Source organism: Natrix helvetica (genome assembly GCF_964273705.1).
Source record: "Natrix helvetica genome assembly, chromosome: 1".
In the NCBI taxonomy this organism is placed as follows: domain Eukaryota; kingdom Metazoa; phylum Chordata; class Lepidosauria; order Squamata; family Natricidae; genus Natrix; species Natrix helvetica.
Window position 1 is genome coordinate 193869505 of NC_138548.1, and position 22994 is coordinate 193892498.

Genomic DNA, 22994 nt, shown 5'->3' on the forward strand with positions numbered 1-22994 from the left:
TCTCGTCACTGAGCAAAGCAGTCATTAAGCGAGATATGTGACTGCTTTGTTTAATGACTGCAAGTGTGGCATTCCTGGTTGTGGTCATCAAGTAATCTTGTAGGTTGTTAGGTGGACAGAGATTCCACTTATTTATGGATTTAAAAGTTATACAGCAGCTCTAATGGGTTTATAAAAATTTATAACAAAAAACACCTGACTGAGCATGTTATATTATGTGTTTAATATATTATTGTTAAAATTATATGCTTTTGTGTGAGTGTTTGTCTGTTTTGGCAGATCACTGCGTGGTGTGGCTCTCTGACTCTCACAGTTTAAAATTTTGGCTCTTTTTGTCGAACTTGTTCGCCACCCCTGGAATAGCTGATAAGTCTATCCTGATCATATCCTGGTCGACCCTGAAACAGGCTATTCCAAACCTCAAAAAGCGCCAGCTTCGCACGCCAGACATCATGCTGCGTGACTACCAGGGGAACAGAGTCCCCATCGTGGGCCAGGTCCAATTCAAATACATCACAGCCCAGCTTCCCGTGACCGTGGCAAGCGCACCGCTGCAAAGCCTCCTGGGGCTGGATTGGTTCGAAGCCCTGGGTCTGGAAGTCACCGGCATCAACGCCATCGCAAATGGCAGCGCCGAGGCGATATTTAAGGAGTTCGAGGACGTCTTCAGTTCCGGCCTCGGTAAGTATGTGGGGCTGGATTGGTTCGAAGCCCTGGGTCTGGAAGTCACCGGCATCAACGCCATCACAAGCGGCAGCGCCGAGGTGATATTTAAGGACTTCGAGGACGTCTTCAGCTCCGGCCTCGTTAAGTATGTGGGGACGCCAATATCATTTAATTTGGACCCCAACGTCGCGCCTATCAGGCTTAAACCCAGGAGAGTGCCTTTTGCCCTCCGCCCTAAAATTGATAGGGAAATTGACAAGCTGGTGAGCCAGGGGATCCTAGAACCAGTCGACCATGCTCGCTGGGAGACCCCAATAGTGACCCCGGTCAAGCCGGATGGGTCAGTCCGCATCTGCGCGGACTATAAATGCACAATAAACGTCGCGCTGCAACAAAGCGCCTACCCTGTGCCCATTGTACAGCACCTACTACATTCACTAGGGCCAGGAAATTTTTTTGTGAAATTAGATATGGTGCAGGCATACCAGCAGTTGCCTGTAGATGGCGCCACAGCGGAGGCCCAAACCATTGTGATGCATAGGGGTGCATTCAAATGCAACCGCCTATAATTTGGAGTTAGTATCGCCCCCGGACAGTTCCAAAGTGTCATGGAATGGTTTTTGCAGGGGATATCAGGAGTCGTCCCCTATTTCGACGACATCTTGGTATCGGCTGCAAATGGGGCGCAACTTTTAAAACGTGTTAGGGCTGTTTTGACCAGAATTCGGGAAAAGGGCCTCCGCCTCAAAAAAGAAAAATGTAAAATTAATGTGCCCAGGGTAGAATTTGTAGGGTACATGATTGATGGTTCTGGAATCCACCCGACATCCCAAAAAGTTAAAGCAATCCAGGACGCCCCTACACCTCGCAATCAGACCGAGTTGCAAGCTTTCCTCGGGCTCCTTAACTTCTACAGCGTCTTTCTCAGACAGAAAGCAACCGTCGCTGAGCCCTTGCACTGACTACTAGCCAAAAACGCTAGATGGACCTGGGGACGAGCCGAGGCCGCCGCGTTCGCTGGAGTGAAGCGCCTGCTCACAACTGACTCCCTGCTGGTCCAGTACAGCCAGACATTGCTGCTAGTTTTGACGTGCGACGCTTCACCCTTCGGCGTCGGCGCAGTCCTCAGCCACAGAATGCTCAATGGCACAGAAGCCCCCATCGCCTTCTACTTGAGAACCTTGTCTCCCGCTGAACGGAACTATAGCCAACTGGACAGAGAAGCCTTGGCTGCTGTAGCAGGAGTCAAGCGTTTCCATGAGTACCTCTACAGCTGCGATTTCGAACTTGTGATGGACCACAAGCCGCTGCTGGGGCCCGACCCACCCCTGGTATCCCTTTCCCCACGCATGACCAGGTGGACTGTTTTCCTGGCTGCCTACACATACAAACTGGTACACTGACCTGGCTCCACGCTGGGACATGCCGATGCCTTGAGCTGCTGTCCCCTACCCGAACTGTTGGCCGACCCCACTCCTGAGACTCCGGTCCTTTTGATTGACTGTTTGGACTCTGGACCAGTCTCCTCTGCTGATGTTGCCCGCTTTTCAGCGAAGGACAATGTAATTAAGCAAGTGCTTAACTGGGTGTGGAGGGGGTGGCCCAAGGGGCCTGTTGGGGCCGAATTAAAAATGTTTTTTGCAAAGCGTGATGAACTGTCAGTTTTGAAGGGATGTTTACTGTGGGGGGACCGGGTGGTTGTTCCAAACAAACTGCGACAAGCAGTATTAGAGTCATTGCATGTGGGGCATCCTGTCATCGTCAGGATGAAGGCATTGGCTAGGAGCTACGTCTGGTGGCCTAACATGGACAGGGAAATTGAAGAGTGGGTGGCCACTTGCACTCCTTGTCAGGAATCCAGACCAGCTCCCCCAGAGGCGCCCGCTAAGGAGTGGGAGAGCCCTCAGGCACCCTGGTCTAGGGTGCACATAGATTTTGCAGGCCCCATTCACGGCCAAACGTTCCTAATAGTTGTGGACGCATATTTGAAATGGTTAGAGGTAGCCCTGATGACCTCTACCACGGCAGAGGCGGTCATCAAGGTGCTAGGGAGACTTTTCTCCATGCATGGCCTGCCTGATGTCTTGGTCTACGACAACGGGCCCCAATTTACGGCCATGCAATTCGAGACCTATCTAGCTAGCCAGGGAATTCAGCATGCCCTAGTCGCGCCATTCCATCCGGCCTCGAATGGACAGGTGGAACGAATGGTGCGCTCAGCAAAAGTGGCCCTCGCCGGGATAGGCCCGGGTGATTGGCAAACACGGGTTGATCACTATTTACTAATACAACATATTACTCCTAGTGCCACCACCGGGAGAAGCCCCACCGAGCTTCTAATGGGTCGCCATCTAAGGTCCCACCTAGACCGGCTACACCCAAACTACTCTGCCACATCGCCCCCAGACTCCACTAGCAAAATTCGGAACTTTAGCATAGGGGATTCAGTATACACGCACAACTATGCAGGGGGGACTCTGTGGATTCCTGCCACGGTGATAGGCATCACCGGGCCTCGCTCTTATCTGTTAGAGCTAGAGGATGGTAGAAATTGGAGGAGGCACATTGACCAACTCCGCGGTCGCCTAACCCACTCCAATCTTAGAGCACCAGACGAAACTCTGACGCCAACCCGCCAAGGCCCTACCCAAAAGGAGCAAACAGTCACTCCTTCCACAGACTTCTCAATCCCGAACGAACCGGCAGACTTACCTGAGTTTGTTGCAAGCCCACAGCAAGCCCCGAGTGAACAAGCTGAAAGGACTCCAGCCGCGGCCTGGTATAAGTTCCAGCAGCTTCCACCGAGAGGAGCTGAGGAGCACAAAGGTCCCTCCGAGCTGCTCCAAGAACCGGTTCAAAATGAACTGCACAGGTCTGCCAGAGTTAGGCAAAGACCCGCCTACCTAAAAGACTACGTAACGAATAGGAACACTCCAACCAAGAGGGGAGGTGTGTTAGATATCCACACAAGCTGCTGTGGTTTCCACTCCAGTCCTCCATTTAGGCGGGAGCCTAGGTTTAACCTGATTGGTTGAGAGGTCTGACAGCTCCCTATAAAAGGACAGCTGTCAGACCTAACAGTTGCTGGATTGTACACACTTGTCTGTGAATAAAGAGCTGTTGTTACCTTGATCCTGAGTCTGTCCTCTCATTGCCCTGATCTAACACTATTGCTTTGACTAATAATAGGAATGACTCATGATTTCTTGGCTCTGATAACATTATCTCATGCAGATAGCATCTTGCTACTCTACTATTGTTTGACTACAACTCAGCAAACAGCAAAGTACAAGAAAATCTTAGCCTGCAAGATGATCCTTGGGTGCTTTATATTATATTTTCCTCTGTTATTACTAGATTGGGGGCAGGGTTCCTAGAAGGACTATAGTTCCTTCAAGGTAAGGGTCATTGGTCCAACTAGACATTCCTAGGAGGTTTTTTCTAGTGCATAAGAACACCAGTTTTGATTAGAAACATGAATTGTGCATTGCAGTTAGCATTTTAAACTTTTTGTCTTACTTGTAGCATTAAGTTTAGACAGTAAATAAATAAGAACATGTACCTTACCAATGCAGTCTTGAGCTTTCCTTTGCCAATTGGACCCACAATACTTGCTGATGTCATCGCTCCATCTTGTTTTAGGTCTCTCTTGTGGACGCTTTGTATTAAGTGGAATCCATTCTATGACTATGTGTGTGGGTGTGTGGGTGTGTCTATACACACACACATATATCCATATATATATGGAGATAGATAGATATATGGAGATATACATACATACATACATACATACATACATACATACATACGGAGATATATGAGATATATCCATATATCTATATCCATTTCTAGTCTATTGCCTTAACCACTACACTGAACCTGATTTTTGCACAAACATTTCCCAAACTGGAAGTGCAATTAGATGGTGGAGCAAATCATGTAACAGGATGAATGTTAGGTCCCTAGAAGACAGGTGGCAGAGCAGAAACTACTAAGTTTCCAAAAAGGTAAGGAACGTTGTAGTGGGCGGCAGATCCAGCATATGAAGATCCAGGAGCCTCTTGTAGAGGAAGTTTGGGGAAATCCTCAGAATGGTTTTTTTTTTTGGGGGGGGGGGGGATGCTGACATCCATCGGACCTTTCTTCTCTTTTAGTTTAACAGCCCGAGCGAGCCAATTGCTATGATTTCTAATCTAATGCTGTACTAGGAGTTTTCGAGAGCTAAACTAGATCCTCCGAATAGGGAACTCTTCAGTGACATCACAGGGTAGGTGGAGCCTTTCCTCCGGGTTTCCCCGGCATGTCTTCTGACAGATTTTCAGCTGGAGGAAGGCGAGCTAAGCCTACCGTTTCTTAATCTCTCGCGCTGCTTTGGCAGAGCCACAGGAGCCGCAGCGACAGAATTGTCTGACTTCTGTCGGGTGACAGCGCTTTGCCGCTTTCTAACTGCTGCAGCTGCAAACATTTGAAGAAGACCGCTCGAGCGCCTTCGAGGTGGGGAAATCCCGCCACTCTGGTGAGATTTGGGAAGGGGAGGGGGAGAGACATTTCATAACTGTGCAGCCTGAGAATACAAACTTTGCGCTATGGGTATCAACAAAGAATTATGATAGGGTGTTCAGATTTTTCCGGACCTGCCTTTACACAACTATTACTGAGATGGTATTATAATAATTGATAGTATCAAGCATAAGGGAAAAAAAGGCTTTGCATCTGTTCGCTGGCGGGAACGGGCCCCCAAGGTTAGGGGAGCCCATTGGTTGCTCTGGCTTGGTGAATGTTTTCGAAGAGCTTCTTGGATCTCTTTGAACGAAGCTTTTTTTGCCCGTGTATTGACAGAGATAAACTAAAGCTAATCACTGAGGATTATTCATTTAGAAGGGTCAGATCTGGAACACCAGTTTTGTTGGCGTGTTTAAATCATAACTGTGTAAGGACTAAAACAACCAGAGAAAAGGGCAGCTATTTTAAGGTTTGTAAATCTTAATATGCTTGGAGGCTTAAGAGAAAAGGAATGGGATTCCACAAAGTCCTTGCTCTTTGCTCAGCAACCTTACTGACATTAACTAAGACAGGCAGGATAATATTTTTGGGCAAATGAAAATCTGGCTGTTTTCAATAAAATAGGCAGCTTGTGAGCATTTTTTAAAGCCATAGAATACTGCTGAAAAGACATGAATAGCACTGAAGCACACCAAACAATGTAATATTTGTAATACAAAAAGGAGAAAAACATCATTAACAGGAGCTGCGGATATATAGATACTTTTTAGCATTAGGTTACTCACTCACTCACCAAATATTTTTATGGTAGTTTCCTTAATCTATAATCAAACCCACCACCTTGACCCCATGTTAAGGGGAAATAAACATTATTGTTTGACTATGGCAACAACCGGCAAAATATAATTGTTTTGGAATAGACTTTAATTCTTGGCAAAGCCTTCAAAATTCAACTTTACCAGAAGTGGCAGGCTCAATCACTGGCAATAAGCCAACTCTGTCTCTATATCATAAACGTTTATAAGCAGACACAGAGCATTTTCCTATTAAATTATTTTAGAGAATTCATTCATACATACATACATACATACATACATACATACATACATACATACATACATGATAGTATCAAGCATAAGGGAAAAAAGCATTATCTTATGTGTTGTTGTAACTTGCCTGGGAAAGGTAAGAATAAATAAACAAAAGTAACACAATTTTCTGAAATGGGAGCTTCAACTAGATTCCTGATAACTTGTGTGCTGATCTTTAAACTTAATTCCACATCAAAATAGCTATTCTGGTTGTGGATTATATAAACTAAAGTACTTCATTTCAGGAAGGCCAACTGGACTGAGACAGATTGCTGTAGGAAACCATGTTATTCCCTCCCCCCAAATTGAATTTTTTACTACCGTAACCCCTCTACACCAATCTACAATATGATAATTTCATATTTTTTTATGAAGTACACCTCATTGTTCAGGTCCTCTAGTTGTCCACTTTCTCCCTCTGCTTCCCCATGGCAAATAATCTGTAGAGCACACCTAGGAGGTGATGTTGAGTTGAGGCTTTGTGGAAACAGATATTTCTCACTTTAACTTCAAGCTTAGGTGGCATTTCACTGGGGGTGGACGACAGACAGTAGATAACCCCAGGTAATCCCGTAAAGATTCATTGTCATATTCCTGTAGGAGAAGAGCTGTGTTGTTCTGTGGTAGTCAAAAATCAGGCATTTGGTAGCAAAAATTGAAATAAATTTTATTTAAAAGTATTTGTTTTGGGGAGCCAACCTTATCAATAATCGCAGTACTTATATGGAGAACACTTGATTAGGAAATTCATATTACACGAGTGCATAGAACAATTTAAAGACTTGTAATGGCTGCCTTGATTAATTGTTAACCAAAGCAATTCAATCCAGTTTTCAAGTGTGCCAAACACAGCGAACCATAAATTATCCCAAATGAATTTACAAAACAGCCTGGGCGACCATGTCATTAGCAAAGCACTGACAGAACTGATGTTGAAGATTAACCAGATTAATACAACAGACTTTATTAAATTTGCATCTTCCTTTTGGTATGAACATGATAAATAACTGGTGGGTACTGTACCACTTAGTTTTCCTGCCACATACTCGAAATTGCTCTATTAAAGGGTACAGAAATGTCCCCCAAATATTAGAATATTCAAGAGAATTAGTGAGCTTGAACTTCATTAGTACAAAATGGTTGCGTTAATTCTTTAATTCTTTCGTTGTATTATTTCGTTATAACCAATTTCGTTGTATACATGATGTACAATGACAACAAAAGGATGCCAGATACTTTGCTAAATATCGATGGCATATAGAGCATCTGAGGTAGAGTACACTGTATATAGCATGAAGCAATAAATTTGCCTTCTTGTAGCAGGATTTTGCACTGCTTTATCCATCATATTGGAATATTACATCCATTTTGGTCACCATAATACAAAAAGGATATTGAGATCCTAGAAAGAGTAGAGAGAAGAGCAACAAAAATTATAAGGATTCTGGAGGCTAAACCATATGATGAATGGTCTAACAAAGAGAAGAACTAGGGATGATATCATAATGATATTCCAAAACAATCTGTCAGCCTCTGTTTTGCTGTTTGCTTTCGGCTGCCATTGAAACGGGGAAGGGGGGCCTGGTATTTGGTAGGGCAAGCTTTAGTACAGGAAAGATTGTAAAGTGGGAGTTTTGGTGTCACCGTTACTGCGCATGCTGGAGATTAGCGTTTGGTGTCGGTCAAGGCCAACCGTCCTTATATCTACCTGATGATGCTCCTTGAAGATGGAACTCACATGACACCTAAGGGATTTACAGATTGGGCAATGGGATGAGAGTTACCAGGGGGAGGGGGTTGGTCACATATTGATATGTATTATTTCGCACGCTTTTCCCTCAGATCTTGCTTTGCTTAGCTACTATCTTTTCATAACCAGTAAAAGTACTCTTAATTCTGCAAAATGGAGTTAAGTGGTTTCTTTCTTGGTTGCTGAGGGAGGCCGGCTTGACACAATCGTTTAATGAAAATATCCTGAACACATGGTTAGAAATCCAAATGAGCACATCAGCCCCAAATTCCTGATATGGAAAACGATTTGACAAATCCATGGTTTATGTCAAGCTACTAATAACCAGGCATGATCCATACTAACCAAAACATATTCCTTCTTGCTTATGTTTCAGATCCTCAGAGGCTGTGCAGTCTCCTTTCACAAGCAGCCAGACTCAACATTGCTGGAGTATGGAACTTGCCTCACAGATACAGCTAACAAACATCAGCATCTCAAATCATACAGAGACCATGGCCCTTCTATCCCAATATTCCTCTTCCTCTGATGAGCAGCCCCTTTACAGTGACTACCAGCCTCCACCTCTTGATTTCATCCCTGTGCCCAAGGCTGTGCTTTATATGCTCATGGCTGCCATGGTGATCGTGAGTGTGGCCTATGCTATTGTTGGTCATTTAATCAAGGACCTGGCTCATGACCTAGCAGGTAAGGGCAGTGCTGCTGAGGCAACCACTTTAAGATGTACAGTTTTTAAATGCAAGTTCTATGGCAAAATGCTAAGTTCATTATAACTATATAAATTATAAGTAGTCCTTGACTTACAACTAGAATTGGGACCAGAATTTACTAAGCGATGCAATTGTTAATCACAACATGATGATGTGACCACATCGCTTAGTAATGGCGATTCCAACACTTCCCATTGTTGTTGTTACCCATATTCCACAGTTGATAACCAAAGACCTCTTCCAATACAAGGCACTTTGGACTTGGTCCTCCCAACCCTAGATTCTTTCAAGAGATGTCTTCTTTTTCAACTCCCCTCCGCTCCCCTTTTGGCTACCTTGTAGTCTGCCATTTGGGGCAGCAAGCACCCCAGAATTACATGGTTTTTAGGGGTGTTTGCCATGCTATGACTACGGGGCTTCTTGGCATGCCATGGCTCTAGGGCTGCAAAAAACTGCTGAGCTGTAGGCCTGAGGCCTCAGCTGCCCCAGCTGAAAGGCCCAAAGGGCTTCTTGGTGTGCTATAGCTCTGGGGTTGCAAGAAGCTCCAGAGCCACAGCGCCATGCAAAACTGCAGCCATTCCAGCCCAGTCTGACTGAAAGTCCTCTCATCACCCTACACTTCAGATCCACCTTGTGCTGCACAGCCCATCTGACTTTTGCTGTCTTTTTGCTCCGTGTAAGGCCATCTTTCCCAGGTATTGTGAGGAAACTGCCATGCATGATCTAGGGAAGAAAGCTTTATGCAGCCAACAAAGGACCAGGCAGAGCATGTTTGATCATCAGATGGAGCAAGAAGATGGCAAGAGTGGCAGGGGCTATATAGAATGCAGGGAAAGCAGATGGGGTGGGGAAAGGTAGGTAAGGGAACTGAAGTTACCCTGTGATATTTCATAAGTGCTGGTAGACTGCGAAGGACCCAAATTTTGATCAAATGACTGCAGGGGTACTGCAACAACGGTAACTTTGGGGACTGGTAATAAGTCCCTTTGTCCAGCACCATCTTAACTTCCAACAGTTGCTGAATAAATGGCTGTAAGTTGAGGACTACCAGTCTTATTTTTGAGTGATGTACTGATTGGTCATCATGGGAAAAGGCAATATCATGCCAGGCATAGAAGACAATTACAGAATCATAATAAATCTTAATTCTCTACTTTCAGTAAATGTTACTTATTATTTCAGGAATATATAGGCCTAAAGAGCCACGTACTCTTAGAACTGAAATGGTGAGGAGCATAAATGTACTCCATAACTTTTTCTCTGCCCTTGTACCATCTCAATATTCAAAACTAAGAGTAAAAAATCCTTTTTCTCAGTATGGTCAACTGCAACTTAATATATGGAAAATAAGACCTGTTCTCCAAAAATTCTATGGATTACTGTGTTTCAACATATAGACAGAGTTATATAACTTCCCCCCATATGTAATGTATCCTGGGTGAGAATCTTTTCCCCTAATATATGCCTTCCATTATATCAGGAAAACAGGGAGTAGATCTGTACTCAGAAATACTGCAAAATTAAATGGATGCTCATACCACTTAAATCAGCTATAGTAGTGATCATAAATACTATATTTAGTGTAATTCTAGAATCATGTTTGTTCTATGCTGTTCTTCAATGCATGTCAGTTTTGACTATTATTATAAATCTGTCTACCCTATTTCTGCATCAATTTGCACTTTCAAATACAAAGGAATATATTTTAATATGCTTTACAGCAAATATACATTTAATATACATATTAGTAGTATTTAAAGCCAGACATCGCATTGCAAAACTTGAAGTCCAAAACAAGGGAATACATTTCCAAGTGTGGACCAAAGGGTGTCCCCAGCACACCTATCACTTCATACTACTGACACATACGAATTGTGGTTTCTTCTCCTCTGGCAGAAGTTGAAGTGCATGAGATATATGCAAGTTCATGTCATTTATTAAGAGATCAGCTTCAAATTCCATATTCAACTATGGAGCCCAGAAAATAAGAAAGTAACCTTTGATTACTCCTAAAAACGTATCCCAAATCTTTGAGAAGACTTGATACAGGGGTAAAAATACCAAATTCAGTGTAAACATCTAATTGATTGTGTAATGAACCATAATAATAATTACTGCAAGTTGTGTCATAAGTACTAAAATCTAGAAGAAGAGGCAATCTTAACAGTGAGTTAGATTTTAATGTGGTCAGGACAGATAATATCACATAGACTTTGGATTTTTGAGGTTTGTAGGTTTTTAGGTTATTTGAAAAAAATAACCAATGGCTCGTATGTTTTGCTTTCCTTTCAACACAGGAGGAAATTGGTTTTTGATAGTTGTTTCTCTTGCAGAATATGTTCAACATTTTCTGGAATTCCTGACCCCTCCCTTCCCCAAATTCAGGCCTTTTCTCTGTCCTGGAAAAATATAGCAGGAAATCACTAGAATTCTTCTTAAGTGCTATAACACTAAAACTCAGTTCATAACTACCAATGAACTACAACCATTTAAACTTTTTATTACTGCACAGCTAGGAATTTAACTGAATTATCCTGACCCCTGCACTACTTTCATGCTATATTCAAGCATGGGGAATGATTATAATATGGAACTTGTAGAACACAGATTTGCAAGAAATATTTCAGTCATGAAAGTCTGAAGCTATCACAGAAAGTTGTCTTATTTTATTATGATCAATCTACCAACTTTCCTTTATTATAGGAATTTACCTATAGTGTATCAATTACAGGGTGTGGCTATGTGTCATCTTTACTACTACTCAATAAAGATTAGGATAAAACAGTCTCTGAGGCTGTTTGATATGCTCTCTTCAATTTCTCTTTCTAGACTGCCTGTTGGGGCCACAGCCAGAGGATCCAGACAAAGATGAACCAGAGCCCTCAACTGTTTCAGGTTTCCAGCCTTCACTTTTGACCAGAACTCCCACCTGCACATGTTCCCCGACCCAGGCTGAGGAAGTACATATAACCCTAGAAACAACTCCGCGTATGACACCAGGACTACAAAGATGAAGACAAAATAGTCTTCCAGAACAAGCCTATGCCAAACAAGGCTCCTAGAACTGAAAGGGAAAGTCTCATCATAGCAAATAGGTGAATAAGCTATGGACTGCTTTGTTATAGTGATTCCACCTTTTAACATCAGCCTAGAGACTGCCCTTCTGAAACTTTTTTTATGTCATTAATTGGGATATTTTAGTTCATAATCAATGGCCACCAATCCTTAGTCAAGCAGCAGCTGGTTTTTTCCATCTCCATTGCTGGTTCACAGATTCTCATTGCACATTAGGATTTTTTCTTTTACTTGTAACTGTTAAAAATAAAAAATACCAGAACTTTACTGAAACGATGAAGGAAAGTAGTGAGAAATCATTTTTTTTTCATTCCAAAGACCTTGATGGCATGATAGCCCAGTTGCATTACAAGGAAATCAGATAACTGAAACTGCCCTTATCATTTGAATTATCACATTCCAATTTCATGTTGAGACATATCTAATGTGCGCATAAATAGGACTATGACTAGGAGAATCCATTCAATCTTGATCCAAGATGTTGCTACTGTAAATGAAGACTAGGTGCCTTCCCTATGGTCTTATTACTTTCCCTACAGCAGCAAGCAGCCTGGAGGTCCAATCTGCTCACTGGCAAAGAGCAGTTTCAATAAATAAGAAGATATGAAGAGAGCAGCAGGTTTCTAAGCCCTAGGCATCCAAGCGGCAAAGTGGGCTATCATATACCATCTGCAGATTGACTTTGTGACCAACTAATTCCCGGATGTTATTGATGCCATATTTGATCATGGTGGGCCTGGAAGAGAAGAAAGAAAAGTCTCACAAAAAATTTGATGGAAACAATTTAACTATAAGTACACACCGTTTCAAAACGGCAGGCAATCTGAAGCAGTTGCTAACTACTGGCCCTCCCTGCAAAAGACAATAATGCACTGAGTCACAATGGAGACTCAAGGAAAAAGACAAGTAACACATGGACAGTTAGAATGGAATTCACAATACAATGTCCACCTATCTCCCCCCAACCACTGGGGATCTATCGTACCCCTACAAGGACCATCCTTTGGACTTAGATCCTATGGACCAAGGCACTGATCTAATCTAGCCTGATCTAAAAGAACTGATTATGTCTGCACAAAGGAAGTGGATGAATTTTAAAAGGGTTGGTTACCATCTTCCTATACTGGAGATATTTAATTGGTTCAAATGTTGACTTTAATGATTTCTTAAATAGGATTTTATTTAGACAAATGCTTATATATTGTATCAATATATTGTGTTCTTTGAGGGTGAAGCTTTGTTCTCCGAGCTTGTGGGTTGGTTTCTGAATGTTTCATTATCAGGCCAGATAACATTTTCAATGGAGTTTAGGGGGATGTCAATGTCAGTGTTCTTCTGTTTATAAGAGCTTCAGGTGTGGGTATGTCATGTGAAGGTCAGGTGTGAGTCATCAATTAGAATCTTGTGATGGATAGGTTATATCAGGTGACAGTCATTGGGAGGTGTACTGCTGGGGGGGCTTGTGTGGGTTGGTTGAGAGTAAGTGCTATCTCTAGTTGGCTCTGCAGTTGGGTTGTTTTTGTGTTCTTTTCCCCCCAGAATTACTCTTTAGTTTTCTTAGTGTACAATTTGTCTTTATTAGCCGAGATTGACTTTAATAGTTATTCTTGTATTGTTTAAATAAATCTAAATTAAAAATGGCAAATTGAAGCTTCCCATAGATTAGTTTCATGTGCTAATTATCCTAGAAAGGGATCATATGAGTTATGGGAGGTACTTCATAGTTTCTCCCACAAATATACGTAGCCCTTGGCCTTTAGAGACTTCTGGCCAGACAGCACACTCACCGTTCCAGAGATAGCCCCCAGGCAATGACAGACACTCCATCAGGCAGGCCCATAGGCAGCAGCATTTCTGGGCGGAAGACTCCTGAATTTCCCACTTCCACCCATTTCTTTAATCCTGAAAGAAAATAGAAATATCTATAGTTAAACTGACAAAGTTCGAATGTGGATACACAAAGCCAAGGGTTTCAGGTTACTGGGTAGACCTCAAGCCTGGTTACTGGAATCCATTCAGCACTTCCTGCTGGGATTCTGAGCAATATAGAAATGCAGGTCCCTTCCTGACAAAGAGAGGTAGAAAGGAATATGTCAGGTTGATGGCTGAAGGGATATTCTGAAATGGTGTAAAACAGGACAAGATAGTAATATCTAGCTCTTACTCAATTTTCTACAAGATTAAATCAAGGACAGGTTTCTTAAGCTTTGACCAACTCTACATCAGTTTTGGAAAGCAAAATGAAAGTTTGGGTCCAAATTTTCTGATGTATTTGCATTTTGAAGTTGGTAAAACAGAGATAGAACACAAGCATCGTATAAAAGCTATGCTTCTGAAGTCTAAATTGCTTGGATACTAATTCTAGGAGTGTTTTGTAGAATCTTTGGATAACAAAGTATCTAACAAACAAAATAATGTTTGATTATGAAGCCCCCAGGATTTAGAAATTAAAGAATCCTTAAAATTTTTTGATTTTACTGGGGATTTTTGCTTCCTTGTTCAGGTTCTTATATGTTCTGCCCCTTCCTCTGAAATCGCCTGAAATGAATTATCTTATGGGTTTTAAGCATTTTTATTTATTTATTAGCTGAACAGCCATACCCCAAAGAGAATATGGTAAGGTATTTATTATATTTTATAAGGGGCAGGGGGAAATGAGGCCTAAATGAGCTACCCATTTAATCTGAAAGACTGAAAATGTTGTCATTGTGTTCTAAAAGTGTTTTGTTTAGAGGGAGGTATTTCCTTTAAATATCAAGGACCTCAAAGAAGAACTCCAATAAACAGATGATGACAAAGTATGCTTTCAAAGTATGTTAACACAGAGGAAAAGTTTCCTCAGTTATAGTGTATTCTCAATTTTTTGCAATTAGAGTCGTAAAGGAATTACCAATGGCTGAAATGAAAGCAGACAATAGGCATGCAACTGATGCTTTCTTGACTGATGTGGAAGCAAGCTGAAAGTAAGCTGAAAACAGACTTATTGATATTTCCTCAAAAGTTGCTTTCAGTATTACCGGTACTTTGCATGATTGATCTTTACTGCCAAAGGTATTTTGTAAATCAACTAAGTTGTTTGGGGAAACTGTTTAATTTGAAGAGGGAAGAGCACTCAAATTCTGCCATAGCCAAAACTACACTTCAACCACACAATTCTTTTGTTTTTATATCTTTTTTTTTAAAATTCACCTTGATGGTAGCTGAAAACCTCCATGCTGGGCTCTGTGTAAGGATTGTAAGCAGGTTTGAAGCGCAGTTGTGTGATTCCTGTTACATAGAAAGAAGAAGCTAGTTTCTGGAAAAAGGAAAAATAACACCTAAAAAGCTCATCGCCTAAACTGCTGCCCTTTATCCTGCACATTGACTTTCCACCATTTCTTACCCAGTTTGGTGAAGAATTCTTTCAGGACACCCATAAGGTCCCCTAGTGTCAAACCATAATCAGCCACCACACCCTCAATCTGGTGGAACTCTGCCAGATGTGTAGCATCCAATGTCTCATTCCTGAAGACACGATCAATGGAGAAGTATTTGGTTGGTGTGAACTTCTCCTGTGGTAGAAGCAATTATCATAGCTTGGCATTTTCATTTGATTAAAATACCCAGTTTTATTCTCATCAAGTTCTATCAGCTTTAAACCCACAAATATTTTGTAACAAGGGTTTGCAATGCAAGTATTCTTCAAACTACAAAAGAAAACCCCCTAGTATTTACTTGCTGTGCTAGCTGATAGAGCATCCGGGCACTGACAGCTGTGGTATGTGTCCGAAGAAGATTCTTCCTAGCCTCCTCCAGTTTCCATTCATATTTGTAACTAAAAGGAGGAAGGGAACAGATTAACATAAAAATGCAGGAATTGCATTTCATATGCATTTCATATGAGAAGCAATTCATATGAGTTACATGACTTGACAAATCAGCATAAATGTGATTTCTTTGCAGAAGAAGAAAAAATAGTTGATCCACTAGACCTAATGTTTAAAAATTCTGTCATTTCTAGTGTATAGAGAGTCTTAGTGGCACAGTAGTTAAAGAACAGTCTTGCAGGCAAACTCTGCCCACGCCTGGAGTTCAATCCTGATGGGGTTCAAGTTTGACTCAGTCTTCTATCCTTCCGGGGCCAGTAAAATAAGGACCCAGATTGCTGGAAACAATATGCAAATAATGCTAGCATTGTAAACAGACCAGAGAGTTGTGTAAAGTGCTACAGGGTGATTATAAATATAAATGCTATTGCTATACAATAACACTTTTACTCAATATGAACCAGCTCCAAAAATTGCTAGGATTCCACTATTGAATTCATGTGTCAGCATCAAATCTCCCATCTTTGCCTTCTCTAATGTCACAGGTTTCACAGCAAAGTATCTCCCTTCATGTTCTAGACTCAGTAACAAGAAAAAAGTCCTCCTATGCCAGTTGTTGCACTGAACTCTCCACAACAATTATTCATGCTTTTCTACTGTATGGTTTGCACAATGTCAGGATAAAGCATGTTAATGAACTCACCCTTGAGAACCATACCCTCCTTGTGAATGCACCCTCTTTACTCTCTTCAAATAATCCATGGGAAAGTCAATTGCTTCAGAAGGATCTGAAAGAAATTAAACTTGTAGAAAAGTATCCAGACATGCAAAGGCTCCATATGCACTCAAAAAGAGCAAGAAGAGTTTACAGCTGTTGCCTTCATCATTATCTAGACTCAAGGCAAGAACATAAAAACCATATTGCAGCTATTATTTCCCAGAGAAAAATGGGTGCCACATCCTAGTATATTTACAGAAAGCATCTTAAAAAGAGGAATTTCTATGGAAGACTCCAACTAGAATTATATAATGATATGCATTACAACTTCTCAAAATGGTATTCATAGTGAGCATACCCATTCACAAAACGATAAAAAGTTAGATTTAGAATACTCAAATTGGGACAAACATGAATGCTGAATTTATTCAAAGAGGAGGTCTGGGATGGGAAGGGAAATGAAAGCAATGGACTTTACTTGGTATTGTCCAAGGAAAGGGTATTTCTAGGGAAGGGAAGGGACAAGGAGAAATTGATGGATGTTTATCTTGACTTCTGACTTGCAGTGTTAACAGCAGGCTACACTATAGGATTGCCGTTAGCTCCTTTCTTATACTCTCATATACTCTATATTCTCTTTTCATTTTTACTCCTTCCTTATGTTGGCAGGTTCCTCACATGGAGCTGTTTGGTTCATATCCATAGCATGCAGACAACATCCTAAATCTTCCAATGTTTATTGCTCAATTTGTAAAAATACACAGAATAAGGGCAGCTACGCATTTTAGATGGGAACTAAGTGGCCCCTGGATGCATGTGCCTGACCAGATCTCTGTAGGAACTGCATAGGAACCTGCAGCTCCAAATCAGCCTTAAAAGGAAACCAAACTTATATTCTTCACTCTGACATAACAAGAGATAAAAGTTGTTATATTTTAGATGAACAGTGGAACCAACCCTTCATAAAGAAAGTGTCATGCTGGTCTCGGGCTGGATGCTGCTGTGGTTGAAAGAGGGCATCAAAGTTCCAGAAGGAGCTCTCAATGAAATTATTGGTGGGCATTTCTGTGAAACTGAAGAGGGAAACAAAGTTTCAATTAAACATTAAGGGAATGGGTCCCATGCCTAGCTTATACTCTGACATTAGCACAGGGAAAAACATCACATCTAGCCACAATAGCCATCAAAGGGGACTTGCTCTAGCTACTTCTCAGAGGAAATTATTTACACCCAATTAACAAAAATAAATTACTTGCATTTTCCTAGCAGCCATTATTTTGTATACAATGTTACTGAATCCCAAAGATGGGTATGTTTGAGTTTACTCTTTTCTTGCCCATATATTATTTAGTACATACCCCATTTCAAGGAAGATCTGCCGAAACTGAGTGCGGACCTTCAGCAATGGATGGAGATGGCCGCTTTCAGGCATAATGCCCAGTGCCTCAAAATTATAAGACTTGAATTTCAAATCTCTCCAAGAACCACTGCAAGTATGGGGGGAAACAGGAAGAACACGAGAAAGATAATTCATTTAGCAATAGGCTGTGATTTCTTTGAGAACAGTTTCCATTGCAACAATATGTCTTCATTAAAAAAAAAAATCACACTCATTTTTTAAACTACACATAAAGGCAATCAAACACAATTGAAAACAGGGAGGTTAAAATTTTTGCCAGGAAGGGTTTGAAGTTATGAATCCATTTTAGCATCCTGTCAGATGTAAGACTGTGATGGGTGAAACTTGACTCTATATAGTGAAGCAAACCTGTAACCAAGGTCCACATGCAGAAATCAAAAGAAAATTCCAAACAGAAATGGCAATTTGTAGCCCCAGATCCAAACTTAACCAGGACCATACTATAAGTGACATCATAAGTTGCTTACCTGGCAATCATCTCTGGTGTAAGATCTGTCTCTTGTTTAGCAATAGTCGTGCTAAAAGCACTTCCTTTTTTAACCCAATATGTCTTTATGGTCCTAAAATGAAACACAAGTTTTGATGCATCATCTCTTGGGAAGAAAGCAGAATCATTCAAAATTCTATTGCAGAGTATTCCATGAGAGATTTGCAAACTAGAGCAATTCATTAACTTACACACTCTCATACACAGACACAGACACACACACAGAATGTATTCATATGATTCTGTACTGAGCATGAAAGCAAATTGCCTTAAAAATTAATCAAATCAAGAAAGAATATATGTGAAACAAAACAAATTGTTGGTGAAAACTCCAGGAGTGAATTATCAACACAAGGAGTAGAAATTAATGAGAAAGACGGATCCAATTCATCCATTTTCAAATCCCCATAGCCAAAGATTTATTCAACCAGTCGTGCTGGCCATGGCTCCTTTTTGGAAAAAATAAGAATATAAATGAAGTAATTAACTGCAGAGTGACTACCTCTTTTCTTGAATGCTTTGCAATATTGTTCAAACCCTGAAACAGAATAACCTAGGAAACATAACCGAAGAAACTTGTATGAAGAGCTTACACAACAAAAGACATATTGAGCATAACAGATATTAAAATGGAAACTTACACTTCTGCTAGGAGTTTTCGTTTCTTCAGTTCATTTTTATCTTTCTCGTCTAAACAGTTAGTTTCTCCCTTCTGAACTTGAAGCAGCTTTTTCCTTACAGTGTCCTGAACAGATTCTATCTAGGAGAGAAAGAAACTCACAATGGATAGAAGTGCAAAGTTCTCACTCTCTTCCTGTTTTTCTTGGATCCAAAAGTATTAAAGCAACACTGAATTTATTTAGTTCATTCTTAAATATGTACTATTTTTGTTTCACTTTGGACGGTTAGGGAGCAAAAATATAATGCTGCAGAAACAGGGACACCCTACAGATAGGAATTTTGATTACTCACTGCCTGGAATACCCGAGGGCCATTTTCTGAGCTCTTATCTAGCCGGATCCATTTGTTGGACATTGCTTTGCTGAATCCCACCTTTCCACTTGGCAGCTTCTACAGTAAAACAAGGTAAACATTATCTCATCAGATCAGAAGCCATAGAATCAAATCAGCAAAAAAGAACTTAAATTTAGATCCATGCTAAATATAGATCCACAGCAGATAATATCAAACAAATAATTTCTTGGTAACAATTTAATACAATAAGTATATAGAGATGAGGATTTTTTTTTACCATGAGTTCACTCTGAAGCAGACCCTCAGAGGGGATGCTATTAAACACTCGGACTTCATGGCTCCCTTCGTGAATAATCTCTTGGCCCTCAGGTGTCAACTCCCACGTTTTGGATGTACGTTGTTCAGCCTCGATCACCTAAAAAGAACATCAAAAATATCTTCCTTGGTAAAAAAATAAAAAATAGGGAAAAAGCCAAGAGTACTGTGTTTGATAAAAGAATCTTAAGTCTGTGGAGTTCTTAGAAAGTTTTAAAGTACCTCAGGACTTCTGCTGATCTGCAGTACCTACTTGGATTGTGGGTGAGAAAAATAACATATTTATACATATGTTATTTTTAAGTTTCACAAACCCAAATGGCTAACATTTATATAAGAAAGCACATCCATGAACTTAGAAGATTCTAGCTTAGTTTTACTCCTTTTCTATCATTTATGTGAATTCTTCACATTTTGCCATATGAAATTCCCACCTGTAAATTGAAGTTCTCTCCATGACAATTAGGCAACAGTTACATGTGGGAATATTTAAGCACAATCTGAATGCACATATACCAGGGCCAAGATCAATCATTAATTTTTTTTATTGGCATTTTTAGAATAATCTTTCACTACAATTTCCTTTTCTGAGCTAATTACTCTTCAATTACAATGATCAGTTTTAATCAAATGTAATTGGGAACTGGAAATATTTATGATGAGGTTAAGACTATTAAATCTAGGCTGCAAAATGAAGATTATATGGAATGAAAGAGGTTTTTTTAAACTTTGCAGGTATCATCTCATTTTTTGCAGCTCAGATTATTATTATTTATTATTTGCTGGTGGGTAAGGTGCAGTGTACTGGTAGTCATTGTCTTACAACTACAATTGAGCCCAAAATATATGTTGTTAAGTGAGACAGATGTTAAGTAAATTTTGCCCCATTTTACGACCTTTCTTGCCAAAGTTGTTAATCACCGCAGTTGTTAATAACATAGCTTCCCCACTGACTTTGCTTGTCAGATCACAAAAGGTGATCACATGACCATTGATCATTGCAGATATCATAAATATGACTCAGTTGCCAAGCATCTGAATTTTGATCCCATGACTATGGGGATGCTGCAATGATTATAAGTGAAAAACAGTCATGTCACTTTTTTCTGTGCCATTGTAACTTTGAATGGTCACTAAATGAACTGTTTGTACGTTGAGGGCTATACATGTACTATATTTCTTCTTCCTTTGAAGGTCACAACATAAATTAATAAGGAAATGGTGAGCAAAATATTGGTCTTACTTTAATCTGATGGAATTATAGCAATCTATTTAGAATTGTGTACATGTATAACCATAACATGAATTGTCCCAAAAGTGCTTTTTCAGAGGCAACTGGACCTTTTTGAAGATGTTTCACTTCTCATCCAGCTTCTCCAGCTCCTGTATGAGAAGCGAAACACCTTCAAAGAAAAACAAGAAAGTCCAGTTGCCTCCTGAATAAGCACCTTTGGGACAATCATGACATGTATGACTGAAAATCTCCATAGACATAATATGAACTATGGAAAGCTTGTCTCCTGGAATTGTGGGTGCTCCATTACTGGAGGTTTTCACAAACAGACTGGACAACCATTTGACTGGGGTGGCAGAAGGTTGACTAGAAGACTTCCGAGGTATCTTCCAGGCCCTATGAGTCCATGTTCTATGTCCACCAGACCCTTATTTTACTGACTTTCTCTCCCATCATGTCATAATACTGCTCCAAGAAACATGGCATGTTGATGACCTTTAATTAAAAGTATTCCATTCATTTTTGACTAGGACCAGGAGCAAAGCAAAATGTAAGGCAGCCTGACGGCCCTAGTTTCCCCTACCCTATGTGTCAAAGCCAGGCCCCTCCCTTCACTCAAGACATATGATATAGCTTTATCAATTCAATCAATAAGAACTGTGTTAATGCCATAAATCTCGTTACCACTTATCAGATTTATTATCCAATGCTACACCAACAGCTGCATAGGATCTTTTCCAGCAGCAAAGATACTATAAACAACTGTTGGCATGCAAAAAAAAAAGAAATTCATAAAACCCACAATTCATTCTTGATTTCAGTCTGATACTCCTACAACTGAAGGATGTTTTAAACATGTTCTCCTGTTTAAGTCTGACACTGCCTGCTAGGCTCATTCAAATACAAAATACACTGAGATGCTTCCTCTTAAGAGAGGAACCCACTAAGATCACCACGGAATCTATTCAAAAAATTAAAAGACAGAACTATATCAATACTTGTGTTTGTAGGACAAATAGGCTTTTAAATTGTGCCAATTTGGGGGGTTTCCATGACATACAAGACCATAACCATACAGGCTTGGATTCACATAAAATGTTAAGACTACAACGTGGTGGACTAATTTGGTGAAATAATTGAGGCACCAGGCTTGAAACCGAGACACTGCGAGTTCTAGTTCTGTCTTGGGGACCAAAGCAGTTCCAGTCACTCATTCAAAGCCCAGTGAAGAAAGAATTGGCAAACCACTTCTGAAAATCTTTGCCAAGAAAATTGCAGACTTGTCCTGGCAATCACCCCTAGGAGTCTTGAAGGCAAAAAACAAATAGTTTGTGTACAGCGCGCTGTTTTAATAAAAACACTGTCGGGATCGACAGTGTTACAACTCTTGAGTAGCCTTGGACAGCACAGTCACATGGATGCAATCTACGAACAATGGCATTGGTCAGCAGAGCCTTAGTCTGCCTAGCCCATTGGCTGACAACGGTTAGACCCACCCCTTTCTGCCGCAAGAGGTTTGGCGCCGCATTTACTCTGCGTGGCGCCACTCGGGGGCGTAGTTTGGCGCTGCTCTGTCTTCTTACCTCTCCTAACGCCTGAAGGCTCTTCACGGCCCCGACCAAGACTTGGTGTTCCAAGCCAAGCGCCGTTGCTGCTTCCAGGCTACAGAGTCCGGCTTCTCCGTCAGCTGCCATCTGCTCCAGCTTCTGTAACAATAATTCTGCTGCTGAACTAGGGCCTGTCGCAGCCGCCATGGTGGGAGACATCTTCCCGGCCAACTCGATCTGGAACTTCCGGTAGTGACCGGAAGCGGAAGTAATGACGAGCATTTTGTTCCACGAAAACCAGCGTGCTATAGATGCGCAGTCGCTATGGAATGGTTCGCCTACCATATGCTCAGAGCGGGAAGTAGTTCAGGAGTTAATGCTTCAAAGATGCTCGTTTCCATTTTTTCACTTAGCATGGTTGGGCACTCGCCAAGCCAGCCTAATATCCGTATTTAGAAACTAAATGTACACAAATCTGAGGTAAAGCATAGAGTGCAATATTTCATTATTGTGCATTAAAAAGTGTTTCGTAAAAAAAAAAACAGCCACGCAAAACATTCCTCGCACACGTGAAAGACATGTTTTCTTTGTTGACATCTTTAAAAGCTGTCCCCGCGTTTCCTTGTACATCTCTTTTGAAGGCAAGCCGTTCCACTGGTTAATTGCTTTCACTGTTAGGAAATTTCTCCTTAGTTTT

At 41.0% G+C, this 22994-nt stretch overlaps 1 protein-coding gene and 1 long non-coding RNA gene across 2 annotated transcripts; one reads left to right on the forward strand and one right to left on the reverse strand.

Moving 5' to 3' along the window:
• Positions 1–5020: 5020 nt before the first annotated feature.
• LOC309385469 lies at positions 5021–10044 on the forward strand. The gene is made up of 3 exons (XR_014174230.1): positions 5021–5182; positions 8387–8697; positions 9416–10044. It is a non-coding gene; the product is annotated as an uncharacterized lncRNA (long non-coding RNA).
• A 365-nt stretch (positions 10045–10409) lies between these two features.
• Positions 10410–22567, reverse strand: FARSA (phenylalanyl-tRNA synthetase subunit alpha). Its single transcript, XM_081939831.1, has 13 exons — positions 22334–22567; positions 19479–19616; positions 19199–19297; positions 18868–18986; positions 18207–18299; positions 17678–17806; positions 17277–17392; positions 16305–16389; positions 15510–15609; positions 15178–15346; positions 14985–15062; positions 13583–13697; positions 10410–12531 (listed from the first exon to the last, which is right to left on the reverse strand). The coding sequence occupies exons 1-13, from the start codon at positions 22514–22516 to the stop codon at positions 12426–12428; spliced, it is 1530 nt and encodes a 509-aa protein (XP_081795957.1). The 5' UTR covers positions 22517–22567; the 3' UTR covers positions 10410–12425.
• Between the last annotated feature and the right edge of the window lie 427 nt (positions 22568–22994).

What these genes read in the sequence shown, in the direction of transcription:
- FARSA (XM_081939831.1), bottom strand. Translation starts at nt 22,516, where the DNA reads ATGTCTCCCACCATGGCGGCTGCGACAGGCCCTAGTTCAGCAGCAGAA. An exon ending in CGAAAACTCCTAGCAGAAGT is followed by an intron (nt 18,300 to 18,867) that starts GTAAGTTTCCAT and finishes GTTTCATTTTAG; the next exon opens with GACCATAAAGACATATTGGG. An exon ending in AGAATTCTTCACCAAACTGG is followed by an intron (nt 15,063 to 15,177) that starts GTAAGAAATGGT and finishes TCTATGTAACAG; the next exon opens with GAATCACACAACTGCGCTTC.